Source organism: Calcarisporiella thermophila (genome assembly GCF_041956535.1).
Source record: "Calcarisporiella thermophila strain CBS 279.70 unplaced genomic scaffold VTP21scaffold_23, whole genome shotgun sequence".
NCBI classification, from domain to species: Eukaryota; Fungi; Calcarisporiellomycota; class Calcarisporiellomycetes; order Calcarisporiellales; family Calcarisporiellaceae; genus Calcarisporiella; species Calcarisporiella thermophila.
The window spans coordinates 490,558-510,293 of NW_027192213.1; the positions used below are offsets into that span (position 1 = coordinate 490,558).

General features: G+C 39.8%; 7 protein-coding genes across 7 annotated transcripts; 2 read left to right on the forward strand and 5 right to left on the reverse strand.

Annotated features, from left to right (window-relative positions):
• Positions 1 to 157: 157 nt before the first annotated feature.
• On the reverse strand, positions 158 to 4,439 carry VTP21DRAFT_5773 (uncharacterized protein; the record flags this gene model as incomplete). The annotated part of the gene is made up of 12 exons (XM_069396331.1): positions 158 to 1,026; positions 1,103 to 1,252; positions 1,314 to 1,659; positions 1,727 to 1,900; positions 1,974 to 2,540; positions 2,616 to 2,756; positions 2,823 to 2,900; positions 2,967 to 3,296; positions 3,364 to 3,653; positions 3,744 to 3,908; positions 3,989 to 4,210; positions 4,286 to 4,439. The coding sequence occupies 12 exons, from the start codon at positions 4,437 to 4,439 to the stop codon at positions 158 to 160; spliced, it is 3,486 nt and encodes a 1,161-aa protein (XP_069247854.1).
• A 272-nt stretch (positions 4,440 to 4,711) lies between these two features.
• On the reverse strand, positions 4,712 to 7,285 carry VTP21DRAFT_5774 (uncharacterized protein; the record flags this gene model as incomplete). Its single annotated transcript, XM_069396332.1, has 7 exons — positions 4,712 to 5,251; positions 5,321 to 5,476; positions 5,534 to 5,712; positions 5,789 to 6,329; positions 6,389 to 6,662; positions 6,719 to 6,876; positions 6,950 to 7,285. 7 exons carry the CDS (start codon positions 7,283 to 7,285, stop codon positions 4,712 to 4,714), a joined length of 2,184 nt encoding a protein of 727 aa, XP_069247855.1.
• A 672-nt stretch (positions 7,286 to 7,957) lies between these two features.
• On the reverse strand, positions 7,958 to 11,030 carry VTP21DRAFT_5775 (uncharacterized protein; the record flags this gene model as incomplete). The annotated part of the gene is made up of 10 exons (XM_069396333.1): positions 7,958 to 8,323; positions 8,391 to 8,531; positions 8,598 to 8,786; positions 8,872 to 9,420; positions 9,488 to 9,816; positions 9,888 to 10,241; positions 10,299 to 10,369; positions 10,592 to 10,680; positions 10,737 to 10,812; positions 10,894 to 11,030. 10 exons carry the CDS (start codon positions 11,028 to 11,030, stop codon positions 7,958 to 7,960), a joined length of 2,301 nt encoding a protein of 766 aa, XP_069247856.1.
• A 1,159-nt stretch (positions 11,031 to 12,189) lies between these two features.
• VTP21DRAFT_5776 (uncharacterized protein) lies at positions 12,190 to 15,116 on the forward strand (the record flags this gene model as incomplete). Its single annotated transcript, XM_069396334.1, has 9 exons — positions 12,190 to 12,518; positions 12,579 to 12,663; positions 12,721 to 12,780; positions 12,844 to 12,902; positions 12,961 to 13,376; positions 13,438 to 13,469; positions 13,537 to 14,120; positions 14,188 to 14,919; positions 14,996 to 15,116. 9 exons carry the CDS (start codon positions 12,190 to 12,192, stop codon positions 15,114 to 15,116), a joined length of 2,418 nt encoding a protein of 805 aa, XP_069247857.1.
• Positions 15,117 to 15,238: 122 nt separating this feature from the next.
• On the reverse strand, positions 15,239 to 16,830 carry VTP21DRAFT_5777 (uncharacterized protein; the record flags this gene model as incomplete). Its single annotated transcript, XM_069396335.1, has 4 exons — positions 15,239 to 16,126; positions 16,238 to 16,526; positions 16,591 to 16,679; positions 16,735 to 16,830. The coding sequence occupies 4 exons, from the start codon at positions 16,828 to 16,830 to the stop codon at positions 15,239 to 15,241; spliced, it is 1,362 nt and encodes a 453-aa protein (XP_069247858.1).
• Positions 16,831 to 17,049: 219 nt separating this feature from the next.
• On the reverse strand, positions 17,050 to 18,345 carry VTP21DRAFT_5778 (uncharacterized protein; the record flags this gene model as incomplete). The annotated part of the gene is made up of 1 exon (XM_069396336.1): positions 17,050 to 18,345. The coding sequence occupies one exon, from the start codon at positions 18,343 to 18,345 to the stop codon at positions 17,050 to 17,052; it is 1,296 nt and encodes a 431-aa protein (XP_069247859.1).
• Positions 18,346 to 19,088: 743 nt separating this feature from the next.
• VTP21DRAFT_5779 (uncharacterized protein) lies at positions 19,089 to 19,575 on the forward strand (the record flags this gene model as incomplete). Its single annotated transcript, XM_069396337.1, has 2 exons — positions 19,089 to 19,274; positions 19,399 to 19,575. The coding sequence occupies 2 exons, from the start codon at positions 19,089 to 19,091 to the stop codon at positions 19,573 to 19,575; spliced, it is 363 nt and encodes a 120-aa protein (XP_069247860.1).
• Between the last annotated feature and the right edge of the window lie 161 nt (positions 19,576 to 19,736).

Genomic DNA, 19,736 nt, shown 5'->3' on the forward strand with positions numbered 1-19,736 from the left:
TAATAATAGATGAATGACAACACATAAAATAGAGGAGAAATTAACATTTAGCCAAAATTTGAAGTATGATAGATATTGTGGATTACGATACACGTGAATATACGGATACACGTAAATACAAGGGAAAAAAGCCAAAGCCTCCAAGCAGATTATTCTCTCAGTTCTCGGGTCCAGAGGATATTGTCGCTTTGCCATTTGATACTACCGCAACTGCTGTATCTGCTACTCCAACTTCCATTCCTCCCTTCTCCGACAAAGTTAATGAGAAGAGAATCTGCCACTCTCCAATTGGATCATCCATTACTGCGTGTATACAGCCCTGACGCGTGGCCTCCGGGTTCAGACATCGGATGTTTGATCCCTGAATAACCTGTTCTCGTATCCCCGTGTTAACGTTCCATACCTCAATAAATGAAGTCTCGAACGCAAGCACGTAAGGATAATGGTACACAAATGCTGTTGGGATACCCTCCCAGAAGATAATCCAGTTATGACGCACATGCCGACCATTTTTATCCACATAAAAGGCGAACTCGTCATAGCACAGAAGGAACTCGCCATTTCGTACTCGATATAATGCAATGGGTCGCACATTTTCTCGTTTGTGGACAAAAGCAAGCGACTCATTGTCCGGGTCAAGCAGCTCCTGCGTAGATAGGGTTTCTAGATCTACGACCTCGAAGCCCTTAGTACAACCAACGCAAAGTTTCGACTTTAGAAAGTGGATTGAGGTGGATTCCGTGGGGATATAAAATTCTTTATAAAAACGTAAAGATTCGTGCCCGCTTCGCAATAAGCGCCCTATGCTAGATTTGTTCTTCTTGCTGGCGGGTTGGTATTGGGGTTCTAGGGCCTTGATTGTTGTCGAGAGCGAATTTGACTTAACAACGCAGATAAGGTTGCGATTAAGGCATGTGCCGTACTTGAAGAAAGAGACATGAGAACTAATGCGGCGTCCTCGTCGATTTGCTGGATTAGTGTCGAAAGCATCAAGGACTTCAATCGGATAGGTATAGAGTTGTTTATCTGTAAAAAATATCGAGAGCTTTAGCATCCTATTTTGATACTATGATAAATAGGGCTAGGAAAATTGAAGAATTACCTGCAAGCACCATTATGATTCGAGTTTCCTCTAAAATCTCAATTTGTGAGACCTTTTCTAAGGTCAATACATGTTGGAAGGATTTCATATCTCCAGTCACCCCTACACTCAATCCTAGATCTGTTCCCAGCACGAGTTTCATACCGTTTTCTAGGAGAAAAAATAGAATAGGTTATTATCGTTAAAAAAGCAAACGGATAAAAAAACATACCACACGTTGCTGAACAATTAATTTTGTTATGACTTGGGAAATAGCGCTCCGATAGAATCTTTACTTCAAATATTCGTGTATTTTCAAATATAATCTGGCGCTGACGTTCAATCTTTTCGACCCATTTGCAACGCGCGGAATGGGTGGAAGCGTAAAGGGTAAGAGGGGGACCAAATTTGCTGCCGAGCGATACAAAGGTAATGGGATATCCAGCTTTGGTTTCAGATTTTTGCGCAGGTGATGCAGCAACTGGAGTAAGGCGACCATAGGAAGGAAGAATGGAGCTGGGGCGGCGCGAGTTTTGCTGATCTGGTAATATTACCTGCAGTAGTTCAAGAGGTATTGGCTGTACCGGAATTGGAATAGAAAAATTAGTGTGAATCAGATTGCAAGGGGGGACACCATTTACTCACCGCCTTATAGACTTTATATTGCTCGTACTTCTGAACATGCTTAATTTTGGTGAAGAGTAGTACATGATCAAAGAGGAACACTTGCAAATCCGAAGACTGATCAGTATTAGAGCTCTTTTTGTTCAGTGGACCTTTAAATATGATTTCACGATTCGGATCGTGCAGCTGAAGATCCTGGAAATGATAAACAGATGTGACAAAAATTAGCGGCTCAGTAAAGAGAGAGGCTAACAAATCAATAGTTCACCTGATAATCAGTTCCGGGCTTGAAAATGATCTGCTCTTGCAATTGATCCAAGGTTAACCGATTTTCTACTCTCCCAGTTTCAACATTGACTCTCTTTAAAAACTCTCTAATGATATTCATAGCCTTGGGAATATTCGTGCGATCCGGGTGACCTTCAGGCGTGTGCTTCAAAATTTGATCCAATAACAAATTATACCGTGCCAGTCGAGTGGTTGGCTTTGTCAGATAGCCATTCAACTCAAGCTTCCGCGACTCAGGAAGCCTTTCAACCTCTTGGACGAAAAAGGCAAACTGCGGATTTCCATTTTTTTCTCTTTCAAACACGAATTTACCAATGACCTGATGTGCTCCATAGCGAACAAAGGGCTCAAAATTTACAACGTGGTCGAGAAGAATATCTCCTATTTGATCGACAATAGCATATGCATTCTGTCGTTTCTGCATTGCATCGCACATCCGAGAATTAATTGCGTGTACCTCGAGGATATTGAAGAAGACTTCGCGAATAAACAGCTCGCGACGCTCTTCCGGAACCACGGCGCTTACTCGGAGCGGTTTAATCCAAAACTAGGCAGGATTTAGAATATTTCGTAATGATATTTAACTATATATATTTATATACTGCATAAAGCAAGTGCTTACCTCACGTACATATTCCAGGTCAGATACAAAATCTTTCTCGGTATAAATCAGTTCGAAAATATTCTCTTGTCGCTTACGCTCTTCGGATGACACTGAATCTGCAATTTCTCTGGGGACGGAATGAATCCAAAGACGCTGGTCCTAAAAAGAGAATACACTCTTGAATATAAACAGATATCTGGACTAGGGTGGTGGGATTAAATTTACCTGAGTCGAATCGTTATTAGATCCACGACTAGCAGACCGAATTAAATTCCCATCTATGTTTTGATTAAGCCGAGCCTGCTATGATACACAACATTAGAAAAAAAAAAAGATGAAATGGTGTCCTGAACTAATTAAAATATCTACCTGTTCCAACCTCCGTGGACATACAATACTATAGCACAATTTGTCTCGCGAGCAGGTGGGTGAATAACAATCAGTTAGTAATGTGAACACTCCGTTAGGTAAATCACCTTCTTCCTCCTCTTCTCTTTCTTCCTCTACTTGAGAGAGCAGTTCTCTTTCGGGCACAGTTAAAGTAGGGGCCCGATCTTTAAATTTGTAAAGCTCATTAACACTATCACGCAGGCGATGGTCATAAGTAACATCATGAAAAAATTTTTGAGAGTCTAGTGCACGGCCAACTAGTAATGCAAGATTACGGTCGGTCGTACGAATAATATAGGCAAGAAGATCCTTAACAATATAAATGGATATTAGTATTAGACTCTTCAAACATATAAATATAAATATAGACATATACCACTGCTTCTCGTCCATCAAAACAGTCCTTATATTCTAGAGAATTTTTGAGTCTTGTATTGAGAGAAATTCTCTGCCGAAATGCCGTTGCTACGCGTGAGAGCAGAGCAGGATAGACCACAGGAGCACGTAAGCGGGAAATTGTTAATGTGCGATCATTCATCTCGTAGGAGGTCGAAGATAGTGAATGTGTACGCTCTCCATAAACACGTCCAGATCGATTCATACTATTTAATGTTTCAAAAGAGGCTCGAGAAGAAATCGTAGTTCCTTGAGTAGAGAGTGTGCTTGCTGGAATTACAAATAATAGAGTGAAGAATGAGAAATGAAAGTTTAATATTAGTATACAGGCATTGGTTTTAGGATTTATGAGATCTGTACCTCGATCATAAGACAAAAATTGAGCTCGTCCGGGAGGAGAGCGTTCACGAAATACGCCCTGTGAATGAGGCGCTTTTAGCGGAGGGGTATGGTAAACCCCATCAAAATCGCTGAATTGACCAGTTCTGTAAGTTTGCGTGGAGGATTGACTACTATTTGAAGGAACTATTCCACGAAAAAGGAGTATAAAAATATGAGTTAAAAGGTCAATATTAGCTATAGAATTCAGCGTTAAAAATCTCTACTTCTTTTATGTGTGCGTGTAGGTACGTTGCGATTAGATGCTAAAACATGTTCTCGCGTTATGATTGGCGGTGCGCGATATGCCTGTCTTTCTATCGACTGTCGAACATTTTCAGTGTTTGGATGCGAATTATTAGAACTGTATGAGGACTGGCCAAAGCTTGATTGAATGTTCTGCGAAGGTATTTGGTTACTTGCCACCACGGACGAAAAATGCGAATTAGCTATTTAAACAAATGTAAAAAATTGACTATATGAATTCAAAAATTTATGACTATTTTATGGGAAATAGGACATACATTGGCTTGTCCAGTATTGGGAGCGGTTTGGCAGCTGTGATGTAAATTGGGAGTGATGCATTAATTGGGACTGTGATACCGATGAATCCATCATTCGGTCTCTATGCGCACCGATGTATGGGGATTCACGAGAATCTCTCGTAATGTCCTCCATATCGATTAGTACAATCTTTATTACTCCCTTGGTAACTTCTCTAAACCGCTATTATCCCTGAGGTAGCTGAAGACAAACACAATATCTATCTCCTCATTGTGTTCACACATTTATCTTAAAATTAGTTTTTCGAAACGTAATGAGGCGCAGCTTTGAAATATTTTCCAATGCCAAAAAAAGGTACACAAGCAAAGCAAAGTTTGAAAAACATTGAAAAAATATCACACAATGTATAGGATTAATATTGCAGAGTAGAGTGGAATAAGAAGTTATTAGGAATGCGGCGATAGCCATTGATGTCTACGTTTACGCCACGACTCCATTTGATTTTTCGGTAGGCTATACAAAGGGTTGTAAGGAGAGGGTATAGCTGTGCGCTTTCGGAAAAACATGTCCTCTCCTCCATCAAATATAATACGGTAGGTGGATTCAGAAAAGGAAATGTTCATCCCGTCTCGCCAAATCAGTCTCTTTAATTCTTCGCTTCTTAGGTTCTTATTGACTTTAGCGCTTCTTTCATCCACTCTTCTTTTCTTACTTCGATCGAGAGTAACATTTTCTATATATTGATTAATCATGCTATCGTTTAGTTCAAGTTCACCCAAGGATGCTGGAGGTGATGACCCGGAAGATTTTGCATAGCTAGATCCCAGAATGTTTCGTATTAAAAATGGTGGCTTAATGCCTGCTAGTGCCGGCTCGGTCGTTTCGCACACCGCGTAATTTTCTAGATAGCGTGCAAATTCCTCCCTCGAAGACAATGGACTATCAGCTCTCCCTAGGAGCTGTATGGATAGGATAAAGGGTTGAGACTACAGTAAATGCAAATAATTAATATACGTCATAAAGAAAAGCATATATCCAAATTAATGTTCGCATACTGATTTTATCATATATGTGTTTTCATTCATTAATATTGCTTGTACTTCAAAACGATACGCAGTCAGTTTTTGACTATCAAACCTCGCTAGTTTACGATTGTAGTGAAATAGACGCTCTAGATCATACATTTTTGAGTTGCTAACGACAGCTTGAAACTAATGGGCAATTAATTACATTGACTTACAATTGTAATTCATAAAGTATATGTTTACCTGCTTCCATAAAGTCCTTATCAATTTCTCCATCGTGAATACGATGTAGCCCTGGATTCCAAACATTCCACGAATGTATTCTTCAAACCGCAATTGATCAATCTTACTAGCAAGTAGCATCTGGAGCACCCGAAGAAATTGCTCATAATAGTAATCTGATGAAGGGCTCGCAGGTGCTTCTAAAATAATGTAATAGATGGGATGAGATAAAGAAAACAAAAAAGATATCACAGTTGAACTTAGGTTAGATTTTACCAGGGAATAAATCACGATCCAACGCCGACAAATCTACACGCTCCTCTGACGGTCGAGTTGCAATTTCCGTTGAATATCTTTTAATAAGTAATAATCGCGAATAGACTATCTCTAAAAGTCGCAAAAAGCAATAAAATACATCTCCGGAAAAGAAATATATTGTTCCTTGTCGCGCAGGTTGTCCTCTTTTTGAGCCGTTATTTTGACAATTGTCTTCACATTGCAGCAATTGAGATAAAAATTCCCTCAAAAATCTTTCGTATTTGTCTTTATCTTCTGGTGTGATTCCCGGCTCTTCCCATCCACTCGCCAATAACTTAATTACTCTGGTATAAACTTCGTACTCCTCAAATTTAACCCATACATGCACACCATCGTGTCCATGTGCTTGCGCTTCCTGTCGCCTTGCTTCAATCTCTGTAATAAGAGAACGTGGATTTAACATACGCTTTTCTTCATTTTTGAACGTCGTGGATTTATGGTCTAGAGCTTTGAGATAATTTTTTGCGAATGCGTTACGCCAATTAATAAGATTGGATTCCTACAAAACATGACCGTATGAATAAATGACATATTTAAGGAAGTTTTGGAGTTATATACTTTATAACGTGTTAACGTCTCCAGCTTATTGTGAAGATCCTCAATAATTTTTGGCAAACCCATAAGTGAATCAGATGGTGGCCTCGGCGAAAATATTTCTTCAGAACTTGGCTTTTTTATATAGCGAAAATAGATGGCCCGAATATCGCCCCAGTGTTTGAGTAGCTCCTCTTCGGCCAAAGTATCAAGTGAGATTGACAAGAGTTCTTGCCGTATTGCTTCTAATCCATTGATAGCTTGTTTATACCATAGTAATGTTCGGTCTACTTCGTACCTGATATAGCAAAGTTTTATTAAAGTGTTAACGCGAGGAGTGAACTAGAAACTTACATTTCATCTTCTGTGCGTAGAAGTATTTCTTCGTGAGAATTTTTGTGATGAGTCTTGAAGCCGGCTTCAAGAGTATTATGCGAAGGGTGGCACATCCACTCAGTATTAAGTACTGAATTACATAACTCATCTTGGCCGCTGCATTTTGGGTGACGAAGCTAAACCACAAGATAATGATGAAAAGAAAAAATGAGCAAGAAGAGATGAAATGAGTCAAGACTTAAGACTCACATTAGCAGGCAATTGTCTATAGCTTTCATTAAGCTTTTCTTTTATTCCGCTTTCTTCTTCTTCCCCTAACAATCTTCGAAACAACGCAAAAAGATCCCGATCCGCACCAATAAAATACTCGGCGCGATGAATAAGCGAAGGCGGATCAACAAGTCCTTGATTGAAGAGGTTTATAAGCTTAAGGAATTCATTGTACGTGTGCTTGTGCGGAATGAGGTCGCGTACACGCTCGAAAAAAGTGAGTTGAGCAATTGTAGTGAACTCGTCTTCTGCATGGGAGGAGAAGACGGTAGAAGAGGAGGAGGTGTCGCGAGATATGCGCGTAGAGTGTGTCATTGTGACCCTGTATAGGTCAAGTAAGAATATAACTTTGAAGATAGTAAGGTATATTGGCCACTTAAGTGCTACTCTCTGCTTGTAGCAGAAAGAATTCAGAATTACTCTGTGACTACTCTATTTTTAACTAATTGAAGTGACTTGTTTATTGGTATATAAACACTCCTGCCCTCCAATGTTATTGATATCCATCTTTCTCATTCTCCTCTTATTATAATAAATGTATGTTCACTCCAACGTGCTCTAGCTCTTTCTCTAAACTTTATGGAATCTTCCATTCACCCCAGTTACTTTCAGAATCAACTTTTTCCACCATGTTGAAATTTCTGTGGTTTTTGGCTGGGAAGAGTAATATTCAACCTTCAAATATTCCTTAATGTCTTTTCTTTTGACAACTAGGGAACTAATATACCCTGTAAGGTATATTTACTCAGTTAGCAATAGAATCAATATTTTGCTTGCTGTGATTCGCCATTTTCCAAATTACCTAATTACTATATAATTGCAAGGAAAAGCAATGCTATTTTATTGAGGAGTGAGACAAGATATTACACACTTAGTACATACGGCTAAGCTATGAATGCTAAATTAGTTTCTGCTTGCTCCCGGACAATGGATATAGCGTCCGATTGATAATAATGCAGCTGGAAATATGAAAAACTAGAAGAAAACTCATGCTTTCTCGGTTGATGCTGAAGGAGGTGGGTTTGCCTTTCCAAAATCACTTGGATTCTTTCCCATCCACAGTTCCAGTAGTCCTCCAACGCCTCCCATTAGTCGCTGCATGGGAATACTTTCCCCTTCCGGCAGCATATCTTTGTGTCTAAACCAAGCTCCTGTTAATGGTTTCCCATTGAGTACAGCACGCTGAACATATCTATTGTTGGGTGAAAAATCGTGTGCTTTAATTGTGAAAGTGTGCCCGCCGCCGAGATTAATGGTTGTGGTCGAGAAATAAGGCGATGCAAGAAGATAGAAATCCTGCCCTGTAACAGGATAAACGCCTATCATAGCCCAATTAACCCAAGCTCCCATTGCCTGGAAAATTAAAATAGACATCAATAATTGGATATAATAGAATAGCCTTGAAGCAGATTAAATGTACCCCAGCATCATCATTCCCTGGGAGACCATATTTCGAAGTCGTGAAGTATTTTGCTACAATTTCACGCAAGCGATCCACTGTTAGATCGTGTCGTCCGGCCCATATATAGAGATACGGAATCATGAACACTGGCTCATTTCCCTAAATTCAAAATTGCAGCGGGTCAAATGATTTCATTGCCACAGCTTTTATCTGGAAACAACTTACCACATCATAGAAACCTGCTGACAAAAATTTATCGATTCTCCGCACAAATGTTTCCGGTCCTTGCATTAGTTCGATAAGTTTCGCTACATCTTGTGGAGCGTAAAATGAGTATGCCCAACTTGACGCTTCGAAAAACTCGGCAGGAAATGCGTAATAACAACTATCATGATTCATCGTGGGTCCGCAATACTGAGGGTGAAAGAAAGAAAAGCTTCCATTCTAATCGGAATATTGAGCACTCTTCTTTTTCACATTGAAGATGTATTAAGTTTACCTGGAAACGTGGCTGAATGAAACCTGTGAATCCACTATCACTTAAGCTTGCATCCCACAATTGTTGCCAATTATCTCCTCTTTTTCTGAATCGTTTATAGTCTTCCGTCTTTCCAAGATGCTTTGCTGTCATAGCGATGGCGAAATCATTATAAGCATATTCGACTGTTCGCGATGCAGTTGCGTGATGCTTCACCACTTCAGCAAATTCGTTGTCTCTTGGGATGTATCCGAGAGTTTTGTAAAACTCTACCGACCCTCTGCCTAACAATTCATAGTCAGGGCTTTCTTCATCTGCATCTCTGAGCATTGCACGGTACGCGTCCTCCAATGAGATACCTCGACCAAGGTTTTTTATTATAGAATCTGCGAGTAATATGTCTCCATTGGAACCTCCTTGGATTAGGCCAGGCTTATTGCCCATATGACAATCGGGCAGCCAACCTCCGTAATGCCGCGACATGTCTATGAGCGAGCGCATCATCTCAGCCTGTGCATCTGGCTGAATAAGAGTATAGAGGGCATGGGAGCATCGGAACGTATCCCATATCTAAAGCGTATATTGCCACTGTTACTGGAATATCAATTGTAAAATCGTGATAAAAGGTGTCACTTACACAATAGAAATCGTCATAATACGGCTCTGGGCTCTGCCAGTTTGGATTTTCTCCAGTCCTGTTGACAGGCATTAGCATTGTGCGATATAACGAAGAGTAAAACAGCTTCATTTGATCGTTTGACGCGCCTTCGATGCGAATCCTACTGAGGGCATTGTTCCATTCTTGCTCTGCCCTTTGTCGTACGCTCTCGAAGTTGAATCTTGGAATGCCCATAATCTGATCATTCATGTTTTGCCTTGCTTTTTCAGTTGAGAGGAACGATATACCGATACGCGCTTGGACGGTCTTAATATTGTGAGGAAAGGTGAAATACGCACCAACGGGAGCTTGCAGTTAATGGATAAATTTGGTCAGATTAAATCTGAGAGGAAATTTTCGAAAAAAGCCCTATACTCACCAAATTTATCCCCTCTCACTTCAGTTGCACCCTCAATTCTAGTTTCATTTCGCCATCCCCCAAACTTCGTTGACCTTTGATCAAACTCAGCGTGGAAATATACTTTAAACAGTGCCTCATGATTGAATGACCCACGATAGAGGCCAACGCCTTCTAATGTATGATCATCAATTACTCTCACAAATCCACCCTGGTAACTGCTCATAAGATCGTGTCCCATATCGAGGATAACAGTCATTGGAGCAGCTGTTCCAATTATGGTATAGCGATGTAGGGCAGCGCGAGCGGCGGTTGTAAGTTCTACACGGAGGTTGTACCGCTCAAGTTCGATGGAAAAGTATCCAGGCGAAGCAGCTAATAGTGATAGAACGTTATAGTAAGCAAAGAGATATCAAGAAAGTATACACATACTATCTGAGCCATTTATTCGTGCACTTGCATAGTTTCTAAATGACCAGTTTTCCCCAGTGACAGGCATAAAACTACATATAAAAATAAAAGACCGAGTTAGAATATGGAACAAACAGACAATTATCTAAGTGAAAACTTGCTTCACATTGCCATATGATCCACCCTGAGCATAGCAAACGAGACAGTCCGTAATTAATATTATTGAATAAAATTGAGACACGTAGCATCACAATTACATACCCCACCGGTCTAATGAATCAATCAAACAAAATAAGATATATGATAGTTAGTACCTTTTAATGGACTGAAAATTTTGAATAATTACCCCGTCAGTATGTAGCTGACTGAATCCAGTTACGTTTCCAGTAAGATAATATCCAGCCTGAAAGTCAATGATTAGTTGAATGGCAACAATGTAGAAATGTTTTGATATTTTACCTGCGGCTCAGGACTATCCATGTCAGGACCTGGTTTGACCATACCCCAGGGTAAACTGGGGCCTGGGAACACGTGCCTTTTATAAACCAAAGGAAAAGAAAAAAGTTATAGCTACCTACCTATTTAATGAATAGCCAACGATATTCAAGATAATTACCCTCCAGGGCCAGTTCCTATAAACAGGTCAACATGTTTGACATAATTGTTTGAAAGCCTTTGTGCATATACTATTATACAATGAAAGAATAAAAGCGCAAAGAAACTCGCAATGCTCCAAGATGAAAAGAGCAGCATGACAATGAGATGCGGAATCAGTTTACAATGGATCAACTGTTTGATAGTAGCAAACTGCAGGCTAAGATATCAGTGGAAACGGGTGGGGGTTGAGAAGAAGAGAAAAAAAAAATTAAGAAAAGAAGAACGAGAGGTAAGCTTCTGTTGTCGATTATAATAAATTCCTATCTTTTCTACTCGTAGAGTAAATTAGAATTAAGACAGACGCGCATTGAGCATGAATGGAAAGAGGGTCCAATGTCGATTGGGCCGATGAATTTCCCGAAAAGTCAATTCGAATAATTTGGAAATGATCAACCCGGCTGTTTATGGCATTACTACATCTCCTCTCTTCCTTGCTGTCTCTGCTGAAAACACATGATCAAGAGGATGATGAAAGAAAGCGTGACATACTGTTTAATTCATTTCATTTTACCTTCCTCAGGTACGACATCTAGGTACCAGGAGGCATTTCTACTGCAGTAAAATGTCTTTTGAAGATTCCGACTGCTAGAACTTGTAGAGATCAATCGTTGACTTTCCTAGAGTCTAACGCTATTAAAAGCATAGCATTATGAAAAGTTTACAACCAAAAAATGGTTTTAAGGGTCATATAGGTATATATACAAGAGAGTTGTTAAATTACAAGAAGGAATTGATTACTATTCGCATTAATACAATGATCATATTCCATATGTAGATGCATATACGATTAAGAGCTGATTGGAGCTTTACCTGTCGAGTGATAGCGACACTATTAACAGAAGGAAGCAAGTTGGATGCTTTTGTTTTATCGATAAATATAATATGAACACATTATATTTTCAGACATTTGTATTGATTAATTAGCTAGAGGCAATCGTTAAATCTCCTAGACAACAATTTAAGTCTTCATAATATGGCCTTGTTCAAATAGTAGACACTTGAATTGTGGGTATTCTTACATGAAATATTGCTGATAGTTGCAGGTAACCTTATTTCAACGTTCAGTGCATATTTATACCATGTATTGTGAGCAGGGTCAGTATTCCTCTGTGCTTTACTAAATTTCAGCCTTAGTGTTATCTGAAACATGTGACTGCTTCTAAGTCAAAAAAACCGTGTGGAAACCCGCCACCTTGGTGCGATCATTTCTCATTAATTATGGACAGCGCATATTGTGATGCATCATAAGCACACAATGTCAGAAAAAGAGAGCAATCATACGGCTCTTATAACTTCAAATTTTCACGAATCGGAAAATCAGCGACCGAGGCTTTCTTCTGCTCCCGATGTCCTTGCCCTCTCACCTTTAAACTCCAGAACTGAAGCTTCCACTTCTGACAATTCGATGCCACCACCAGGATATCTTCCCCGCAGAAAACAGCCAATTATTCTTCCTTATGCTCCTTTACCTAATTCCTGGCGACAATACGTAGCTCGAAATAGACTCAGAAGCAGATCAATGGATTCAAGGATGGAAGAAAAAGGAGGAGAATTAGTACAATATAATGAATGGAGAATTATATTGTGGGTATTCTATTGAGTGAACTACGAAGACAGATAGTGAAATATGTTTCAAATCTATAGGAGGCATGACTTGAGCGGACAAATTGTGCTTTATCATCCTCAAAATAGAGAGATTGCCATTAGACGCGTCCCGCGCCAATATAAAGTGCGGAGTTAACTTGTTTTTTATCTGGATGGGTTGGTTGACTAACCTATTCTATAGAGTATTACAGCGTATTCTAACGTGTGCATGCTCTGCCGAAGACCTTTTCTAACTGAACAAGTATGCTTTCGTACATTCAGCGTATCAAAGGGATTCATCTAATATATCACACACAAAAAATAGAATGCAAACCCGTCGTATATGGACGCAAATTATTTTAGGCTACTTGCAGATTGTCCAAGGTAATCATGAGTCCCGCAGGTATTCCATAAAAAATTTTTTTTAATTGATAATTTTTAGACCATCGTCATCCATCTCCTCTGAAAACACATCCTCAAAACCTGCTTTACATTCCACCTCATACCCATCCACAGCTCGAGAGTCTATGTGTACCTCTATATCTGATAATGTCTCTCCGCATTCGGTGGAATCGTCTCACCTCTCCAATAGCGCTTTTAACCAAGGCTATTACGAGCGTTTTTTTGTCGAAGAGCGTAAACTTGGTCGTGGCTTACGTGGCTCTGTCTTTCTCTGCCAACACATCCTCGACAATGTGTACTTAGGCGAATATGCCATCAAAAAAGTTGCAGTGGGAGATAATCACGTGTGGTTGACACGAATGCTTAAGGAGGTCCATTTGTTGGAGCGGCTACATCATCCCAACATCATTGACTATAAACATGCATGGTTGGAAGAGCACCGTTTGACACCTTTTGGTGAGAGTGACCTTTATCTTTCTGGTACAAAATATTGGTCAAACTAAACTATTCTATATAGGACCAATGATACCCTGTTTATTTATACTTATGGTAGTCTATTTTATATTCTCTACACTTGGATTGGCAGCAATTTAATAGAAATTAAACGCTGGTTTAGGAATGTGCTAATGGTGGTAACCTAGAAGAATATATCGAGGTAGTCGAGCCAACATCAAACTCGCAAGAGCAAGATTTTTCTCATATGACACAACGCGAAAGAGCTCTTCACGCAAAACGTCAACGCATTCTCCGCCAGCAACCAACCCTTACTGTTCGTAAACGTTATCTTCCTCTTGAAGAAATATGGGCTTTCTTCCTTGATATTGTGAATGGTTTACGGCACCTCCATCATCACGGAATTGTACATCGCGATTTAAAACCCCCTAACCTACTTCTCAGCTATGAAACTAACACAACACGAGAAAACCGCCTTCCCCGAGTGCTGCTCTCCGATTTTGGCGAATGTGAAGTATTGGAAGCATCTGAAGAGCGAGATCGGACTGGAGCCACGGGCACGCTTGAGTTCATGGCGCCCGAGCTCATAACGGTAGATGAAAATGGTCGTTATTTAAAGGATTACTCGCCTAAGGCAGATATGTGGAGCCTTGGAATGCTGCTATACTATTTATGTTATTCTCAGTTGCCTTACCAACAAGTGGCTGATGTGGATTTATTAAAAGAGGAGATCTTGGGATTCAATAGGCAAGTATAATTTGTTTGGGGCTTTTCTTTTCATAGGACTAAACGTTCTATCCTTCTCGCTTTTTAGTGTACCGAATTTCCCCGATATGCAGCGCAATGGTGCCAATATAAACACAACGGAAAATTCGGTTGAAGAAATCCCTCCTTTGTTCAAACACCTTATTTTAGCCCTCCTCCGTCGTGATCCCTCTGCTAGACCCTCGTGTGATGAGATATTGGGTATGCTAGGAAATGCAGATTTGCATCTGTCGCCATTTGAGTTGCCAAATATTATGACAAAAGATATGCAAAAGGACGGGTTTGGAATAAAATTAAGCCCAATTTCGCGAAACGAAATCGAGCGAGAAGTTGACGAAGATGGAGCTCATATTTCGAAGATAGCCTCTAGCGCAAGCTTGGCATCAGGCACTGGCATATCAATTGTAGGCTCTCCACAGGTAGAGAGTGAAAGGTTTGAGAGCGCAAAAACAAAAGAAATCGAAGGGGATGTGGCTGACGACCCCGGTATGCGCAAGCGAAAACACAATGCAAGTGATGCTGATGACCAGATACACAGACAAGAAAAGAAGTGGTCGTCGCACCAATCGGTGCCTGTAATTAATCCCCAATTACCACCCCCACCCAATACTCGAGGCTTTTGGACACGCATCGACCAGGAGCCCGAGATTTTACAACGCATTATCAAGATGGCTTTTATGATGCTTAAGGTGCTTACCTGTGTTGCCCCATGCCACCCCTATTTACCATCAATGGAAGTTTTATATCCAGTTCTAGGAATGGCGGCTCTTGACCTGTTAACGTAAGTAGATATTTGACATATTTTATAGACTATATTTATTTATATGTGTGTATGTATTTTTTTATGATGTTACTAGACGAAGTCGAAGGACCTCTGCCATACTTGTATTTCTGCATCTTGGTTGGATTGGGCTAATAGTGATGTCTCGTAGGCGATTCTGCTGCGAAGAACCGCGTGGACTCTTAATATCTAATTAATGCTCTGGTGTAAATCTGTGATAATAAAAATGATGATATTGTATTGGTAAAAATTTTATTTTAGTACACGAGAGGAACTAGATTGAAATAGGGTAAAGTAAAGTATACACGACCGTCCTGCTCTACCACATAAACCGTTGCACTATACCCGGTTCTTGGGGCCATTCAAATCCCTGATAAACAAAAATATAGCCCACAGTCGCATTAACTATAGTCTCCATAATCAATTCAAGCCACAATCTCCAACCAGATGTTGGGTTGCGCACATGTAACCGCATGAATACATATGGAAGGATAAAGTATCTAAAATCGAATAGAGGAGTGGGAACGAGCATCAACCCTACTGCGACCCAGTATCCAAGACACCAGATAAATGTTTGGAGTTCTGCAAGCCTCGTCCAACACCAGTGAATTGCCAAGAGATATGCTGGGGCGAGAAGATAGCGCGTCAGAATATGACTGCCGTATATATCCTTCCACACATAGAACGAAAAGTGGCGATTGTCACTCAGAAGGAAGTCGTGTTCGATCGTGTTGTAACGAATTGTGTATAGCACTAAAAAGAGGACCGAGAGAGTAGTTATCTGTCGGACAGGATTGCCAGTAGTTGCTTTGAGAAAATGTGCAACATGTGCAAATTGAAATAGAGCGGGGGAAGCAATTCCGGCCGCAAATGACACATAATAATAAACAAGTGGGAAATGCGCCGTCGCCACGTGATGGTCCCGATCGCCTAATACAATGCCTTGATTCCAATGCAAAAATGCGAAGAACCCCGCCAACACAAAAAGGTAAGGATAGAGCGTCCCAATAAGATTGAAGCACTCTTGAATGGCACCAGAAACAAAATCAAATGTCGCAGCAACGGCATTTCCAAGGTTGCGCACGCTAGATGCTGGGCTTTCGCGGATGATATGGCGATCCGCAAGAATCCGTGCAGTAGTCGTGCCTAGAATAAAAGAGACCCAGATGATATTTGTTTGGCGAAAAAGCACAGAAATAGCTGAGAACTAGATCATAAAGTGCACACGTTAGTCTTATTGCTCGATATATCTTTCAAACATTTAGATTTCACGTTTTTATGTAGGCGTATTATTAATCGAAATAACAAGATAACTTACCAGAGCACTTAACCAATATCGCCTCTCTAAAGACCAAAAATAGGCCCCAATCACGAACAGAGCAGATCCCACGTCTGTATAATACAAGAAGTTGAAGAACCAAAGCACTGGGAATAAAGCTAGCCCAAATGCTGTCCACTCATGCCCGTTAATTCTTGGTTGGACTTTTTTCAAAACACAGAGAAAAAGTGGATAGAGAAGAATGCCAAAGATTCCATTAATAGCTCTCAGATTGGCCGTAGTGCAGAGCTTAGGAGATAGAAGACCAAGAGGGGCAGTAAACAGATACCTGTATACAACAGTATAATATAGTTTAAACTTTGTCGAAATTACATCGCAAGATGTGAGCATACAATCCAGGGAGTGTGGTTATCTTTGGATGCCATGTGTTAAAAGCGCCCCAGCAGTATTGTTGAGCCTGAGGAATGTGAAAAATCTCATCCTAATTATAAAGAATTTAGGAAAGGGTTGAAAAGCCTCTATTGATAAATAGTAACCATATAAGGCTCAGGCACATGGCGATTGATAAACCCAGACACTACGGTAATAATGGTGGCATGAAGTAAAAAGAGTGCTGTGGACAATGTTATCATTATTTAAGCAGAATATGCAGCAACTTGTCGAGAAAATAATTCACGCGTCGAAATTTTGTTCGTCTATTGTGACTATCAATTGTAAGGAAGGAATCTAATATATTATGTTCAAACAGAAACAAGGAAATATAAATGTAAAATATGTAAGAGCAGAACTAGAATATAATTGTGAAAAAAAGAATACTAACTATATACCTAAAATACAAAAAAAAGTAAAATTTAATTACAGTGTGCAAACGTTAAAGACCGTGGAAAAACTGGAGAGTTGGACTCTGAAGAGTCTGGTGAATCACCGCTCACACTTCCATCTTCAAATAAATCTTCATCCATATCCTCGTCATCGATCGACATATTCTTCAACTTTTTAATTTGGCACACTTCTCTGTACCCTCGCACCAGCGTTTCCATCGCCTTACGCCAAGTAAACTTTTGCGCCTTTGCCAGTGCCTCTTCGGACATGTTCCGCCGCCTCTCGGGATCCATTGTCATCAATTGTTCTAATAAGCCTCTATATCCATTAACCTGCTCTTCCCAGGACATATTTTCTACATCCAAAAGCAGTCCAGTTCTCTCATGTTGAACGAGGTCGCAAACACCCTCTGCACGTACTCCAACAACTGGTAGCCCGCTTGCCATTGCCTCTAGAACTACTTGACCAAAAGTTTCCGTACGCGAAGGAAAGACAAATATATCTGCTGAGGCGAATATAGAGGAAAGGGCAGTACGATCTAGTTGACCAGTGAAGGTAACGGGATAGGTATCTAGTGCATTTTCAACTTCTTTTCGTGCAGGCCCATGCCCAACCACGACTAAATGAACTTGTGTATGATCCATAGAGCGATAGGCAGCAGTAAGAAGATTTAAATTCTTTTCATGAGATATACGGCCCACATAGAGAAGAAGAGTTTTGTTTTCTGAACCTGGACCAAGAAGCTCGCTCCTAACTACTTCGCATCGCTGCTCCGGTGAGAATAAGCGGGTATCTACGCCCCGTGTCCATATCCTCAGGTTTCTGAAACCACGAGCCGCTAGCATGTTTGCAGTCGACTGTGATGGGCAGTATGTCCAGGCGCATTTACTGTGCAGATGTCTACTCAATTTCCACGTACTATTTGTCATAAATCCGAACCCAAAAAGCGGCAAATATAGACCTATATTCGTATGGTACGAAGAGATGACAGGTACATCTGGTAAGAACCATTCTATAATGTACGTCATCTGCGCGCCCAGCCATATGGGATCCACAAGATGAATCACATCAGGTTTAAATTCGAGCAACTGTTTAAGGAAGAGAGGTCGGAAAAAATTGAGTTTGAGCTCATCATAAAACCCAATGAGAGGGATTCCCCATGTGCCAAGGATTTGTGCCCCAGCGTAGGTTGTCATTCCACTTCTAGGTCCAAGAAGTATAGTCTGGTGCCCTTCATACTGTAGATGCTCAAGGAGACGCACTAAAGTGTGCGTTACTCCATCAATTTTCGGAAGAAAATTCTCCGTGATGATTGCGATGCGCATGGGTAGAAACAGAATTAGGGAGAAATGATAAGGCAAGTGGCCCAAGGATGTATTTTAATAATTAATCTTAGCTTTTGATGACTAGTTAAAGAATCGTTCTATCCTGTGAAACAAAATAGGAACAGAAAGAGATCCGAGCCTCTAAGAAATAAAGAGGATATTGTTTGAAATATTATTCAAAGTGTGAGGAAAATCATGTCTGACAAGGCAAACCAATTTCGGAACTATTGGAAATTTTATTTGTCAGTGAAAATGAAAATATTCATCGCAATAAATTTAAATAAATCGATAAATATGACTGATTTTAATAATGAGAATGCATAGAGTGTTGCTTTCTTTCTTATTCTATCTATTAGAATCTTTGTAAATCTCAACTAAGGTTAGACAGAGTTTGCTCAATAAATGCCAAATCACTAGTTTTTGTTAATTGAATTGAGATAATGAAGAGTAAATATATCATTGTTTTTTTTCATGTTTTAGTATGGACACCAGTTCCAATAGATGAAGTATATCTACACCTTAATATATTTCAAGTGATAAGCAAGCCTTTATCTGTGAGTGACTATGGTTTTTATGCTTAATGCTCCAATTTTCCCTCTACACTCAGAAAAGAAAATTAAGCTGTTGGCTTAGCAAAATTCACAAGCCTCCATTATAGAATCGAGTGACGACGATAACCCCTGGCCTCTAAGTCAATTTCGATTTTTTATAAATACAATAATCGTACCCATTAAATAAGTAAAATGAATCGCTTCTCGACTCTCCGCCCCGCTGGTCATTCTCTTTTCCGCCAAGCAATCTTTCGCCCTACTACCCACCTTTCTCCTGTAATTCTTTCTCGTCTTTATAGCTCTTCCCTTCCCCGCGAAGAGATCGAAAGGCGTGTTTTAGATGTGTTGGCGAAATTCGATAAAATTGATAAATCCAAGGTATATTTTGTTTGAACAATTGTTACTGTTTTGTTGCATTTTGTGAAAAACAAAACTGAATTATTTGAAATTATTAAATCCTTCAGAATTTTATTGATTTTTTTTTCCTTTCTATTTATTATAGGTATCTCTTGATTCACACTTCATTAATGATCTAAACCTCGACTCACTCGATGCTGTTGAGGTCGTAATGTCCATTGAGGAGGAATTCTCTGTTGAGATTCCCGACAAGGAAGCCGATGAGATTAAAACTCCACGACAGGCAGTTGAATATTTGACAAGTCGAGATGATGCGAATTAAAAGTAGTACATTTTTATAGAACATATATTGTTATTTGAAAATAAAGTGGGTTTTTTTTACACACTTGATAGTTTATATTTATACTGTTGATAATTATGGGGCATACTATCAATTGAATGAGCATATATATAATCATATAGCAAAAAAAAAAAACCAGAATT